Here is a 4291-nt window from a genome sequence, read left to right as displayed (position 1 = left end):
TTATTTCGGAATTTCAGACGTGTAAAGGGATTATTGACCGCAGCTGTAGCCTACTGTACGTTCACTGAAGCAAACAGACCACATCAGCTAACCTCATGTTTGGTCCTCCTTTATTCTTTTTTTATTGTTGCTTACGCCAGGCACAATTTTGCTCTGATAAAGATATCTCATTATGAAGGGATTAGATCATTTTTATCGCCCTTAATGAGACAAGTTCTTCTTAACCAAAATAAAACCACGTTGTAATTAGCGTAAAGAAAAGATTTAAGATATATCATTTTTTTATAAGCTGTAATACAGTATGATTTAAGTAAGCCTCTAATTTCTGAGAGCCATTTTGAAGTCTGAGATGAGAGGAAACTGTTTCACTTCACTACCTCGATGATAAATGCGCTCTAGAGTGTGGCAGGTGGACTAAACACATCTAATAGCCACAACATGCGTAATGACTGTCAGAATTTGGGGCTTGCATAAATCTGCCTTGTATCTCCGTGTTGAGAATATGGCCATACATTTAATTTCAGATATATAACACAAGATTCCTAGAAAAATAAACTCCATGACACTGAGAAGGAGAGCCGCGTTCATAATAAGGGATACACATCAACCCGTTTAGTCTTACGTAAGGTCCACTACACGTGAGATGTGGCACTATTTCTGTTACTGCCTGGTGCAGTGATGAGCAGTGCACCAGGCAGTAACTGAAATCGCTCCGTATCTCATCAGCAGTGGACACTACAGTTGATAATACGAGCAGTTGTGTATCCCTACTTATGAACGAGATTGTACTGTACACATAATTTCTTATTTCTGTTTCTGTATTCTAACTCATTACATTAGTGGGAAATTGAGTTAGAAGGGTTTTGATGATGACGATAAGAAAAATAATGAATGGGCCATTAACACAGTTGAGTAAATGAACACTGTCAGGTACTGTACTCCTACTCCACTGTCTGTGTCATAACCACTACATCAGTCATGATAATTTTTCTCCACCTAACCACTGTCTGATAAGCAAACACGGTTCAAGTGTGCTTGTGCATGTGTGTATGTGTGCGTGTGTAGTATGTAAGGGGGTGTCAAGTGACGAGCGTTTGTTGTTGTTGCTGCTGCTGCTGCTGCTGCCATGGGATGTCGGGGTCACAGTTGATGAACAGCTTAACAGGGTCGGTGAGTGAGTCTGACGGGCCAGCAGAAAACGTATCTAGGTCGTCCAGTGGTGTGGCCTCCCCGGTGCCGCATAGCAGCGTGAACAGGTCCGTGTCCTGGGCCACCTGCTGCTGCTGCTGCTGCTGCTGCTGCTGCTGCGGCTGCGGCTTCGCCTTACTGGGGACGCCATCAGCATCGACATGGGTGACCTCTAGTTGTTGGGACTTGCGTTCCTCACCAAAGATGCTGGAGAGGACCCAGCCGCAGGTGTCCTGGGGGGCGTTGCCGTCCAGAATGTCCCGCAGGGACCTGATATAGGCTGAGGCCAGCCTCAGGGTGGCGATCTTGGTCATGTCGGTGGCCGCCCAGCGCTGGCACACCCACCAGGGCAGCATGCCACGCAGGCTCTCGAAGGCATTGTTGATCTGCCGCATACGATATCTCTCGCGGGAGTTAGCAGTCTTCCTGCGGTACCTGGACAACGGGGGTGTACGCGGCTTATGATCCAAGGCATCCTGCAGGCTCCAGTCAGGGTCACGCAAGTAACGCGCCTTAAGTGACCTGGGCCTCAGCTGGTACTTGACAGCACACACCCTTGGCCGCCTACAGCCCACGCCCACCCGACCCTGACCTTGATGCTTTCTGTCCTGGTGATCCCTGTCCTGGTGTTTGCTGTCGCAAAGATGGCTTTGGTGATGCTTGCCGTCGTAGTGGTCGTTTTCGTGGTGTGTGTTGCCGTGGTGTTTGCTGTCGTAATGGTCGCTCTTCCTGTTACCAGAAGTCGATCCGCAGGTGTCACTTCGGTTGTTGTTACTGTCCACTGCATCACCAGCCAGCAAGGTGGTCGTACCTCCGTCTAGGCACTCCATCCGTGGCCTCTTTGACGGAATCATTGTTACGTCGCTACACCTTCACCAGCCTCTAATTATCGATATATCAGTACTGGTACCACATTGTCTTTAAATTTTTTCTGGTGTCTCACTTGTCTTTAAACTCAACTGGTATCTCATTATATTTAGACGCAATTGCTATCAGTACCTTCAAAATAAACAGCACTTTAGTCCATGGAGACATCTATTCTTTTTCTGCAATTTCTTTCCTCCATAAGGAATCTGCGTCCCTTAGAAGGTCATGCTGGAGAAAATACGTGCATCACTTCCAAGTGGCTAACCCATTCCTTGCACCGCATTAATCTGATAAGGCACGAAGTTTAATAGCCACGTGGCTAAGAGTTCAGAAGTAAGTGCTGGATTCACCATGTAAATATCAGATGTGCTTAGGGTCGACAGACAAATATAAAATAAGATTAACCATGTGCGGTTTTATGAGTCTAAAATTCAATATTAAATCGGTACTGTATGACTAAGAATGTAGAATTAAATGCTAGATACGCTCAAAGTTCTGAGGTATATACTGTAACAAACAAATGCACCAAAAGTTCAAAATTTATCCAAGAGCGGACGGGGTGAATACAGAGTCCAAGTGTGGTGTGATCGGATGGAGAAGAAAAGCGTACATCCTCACTCAACCAGCTCTTCCACCAAACTGACCGCCTACACACCAGGCCCAGCCTCCCGCCTCACAGCTCTACCCTTCCCTCTCTCCAGTGTGCCACTTCACCTCTCCCCTGATGAGCTGTTTCTCCCTGTACTTAAATCTTCTACTTATGCCCTCTGCTTGATCATTTCCCAGCTGTTGTGGGGTCCTTTACTGTCTCTTCAATTTTTCAATCTTATGTTGATATTGTTGCACAGGTTGTAATGTTGCACAGGGTCGTAATCTCGTGGGCTGACGCTGGAATTTCAATATCTCTTCCTTGCCAGTTTGATTCTATATATGGCACAGCAATCGAGGTAGTTTCTTAACCTCTGGACCTCGGGAGAACTCTCAGTGGCGAGTAGCATCATGTAGCATGACCCTACCCGCTTACAGCAATCATTCTCTTTTCTTATGGGTTACTTCTCTCTCAGTTTTGCAAGCACTGTCCATTTTACTAAAATACAAGTAATTGCAAAAGATCATTCAAGTGCATTATTAAAGCTGAATTCATAATGAGGTGCTTGTAGGCCTCCCATGCCCGATGCTAGATCGTGAAAGGGTCGAATCTCCATGGGTATCTGCTCTTCCTCTGCAGCGATCCACTTCATCGAACAGCACACAACACTCCTATACACGCTCATATAGTCATGTAATCGCCTCTGTGTACTGGAAGCGAATCATAAATGTAGTGTCGGAGGCACAAGTTCCGATTCGTCTACTTCACACTTCAGACATATCCGTCACTCTCCTATATGACATTAATGAAAAGTATCATTTATGGACAGAAAAACACATCAAGCCTCTCTCGGCTCAGGAATATTGGCCAGCCGAGGAAACCTAGATGCCAGATTGAAATATTAAGCAAATTTTCATCCTTGACTACAGAACGCACTTTTTCTTAACACTTTCCCCCCTTCTCTGCACACTTATCACGACCTGCAGGTGCCATTCGTGAGCCAGGTGTGACTCATGATAAGCATCTGTGTGTCAAAGGTTGTTCTGGGTAAAGAGTAAAGTATATGGCCACATGTGTCAAGGTTAATTATCATATGAGAAAGTAGGTTAGGATGATGATGATGACGGTGACGATGATGATGACGGTGAAGATGATGATGGCGATGACAATGATGATGAAAATGATAAAAGTAACAATGACAATGATGATAATGATGATGATGATAGTGATGAAGATGATGACGATGATGATGAAAATGATAAAAGTAACAATGACAATGATGATAATGATGATGATGGTAGTGATGAAGATGATGATGACGATGACAATGATGATGAAAATGATAAAAGTAACAATAACAATGATAAATTTCAATACCGAATAAAAAAAAATGCATAAGTACAGGATTTTCCCTTTCCCCAAAGCAGTTTCAGAGCGGATGCAGCCTTGTTGCTTGCGGTGCGAATATGATGCATCAATCGCATGAATAAAATGAACTCTCATTTCAGTTTACGACCCGCCCAGCATATACGAAAAACAGAGACAAAAAAGGGTATTTGCTCACACTTGACTAACCATGCAGCTAATTTTCTTATCGCGGCACGAGACTGTTCAAACTTGATCAATTTTTATGATTTAACACTTAGT

At 44.4% G+C, this 4291-nt stretch overlaps 1 protein-coding gene across 1 annotated transcript; it reads right to left on the bottom strand.

Moving 5' to 3' along the window:
* Positions 1-1079: 1079 nt before the first annotated feature.
* On the bottom strand, positions 1080-2042 carry LOC145393359 (uncharacterized). The gene has a single exon (XM_080267458.1). It carries the CDS (start codon positions 2040-2042, stop codon positions 1080-1082), a length of 963 nt encoding a protein of 320 aa, XP_080123584.1.
* Positions 2043-4291: the final 2249 nt, after the last annotated feature.

Source organism: Coenobita brevimanus, chromosome 24, assembly GCF_032717465.1.
Source record: "Coenobita brevimanus isolate Jiangsu-jjx chromosome 24, ASM3271746v2, whole genome shotgun sequence".
NCBI classification, from domain to species: Eukaryota; Metazoa; Arthropoda; class Malacostraca; order Decapoda; family Coenobitidae; genus Coenobita; species Coenobita brevimanus.
Note: the sequence above shows the minus strand (reverse complement) of the source record. Positions and strands in the feature narration are given on the sequence as shown.

Bases quoted from the DNA above. Each gene is read 5' to 3' on its own strand.
- LOC145393359 (XM_080267458.1), bottom strand. From the start codon at position 2,042: ATGATTCCGTCAAAGAGGCCACGGATGGAGTGCCTAGACGGAGGTACG.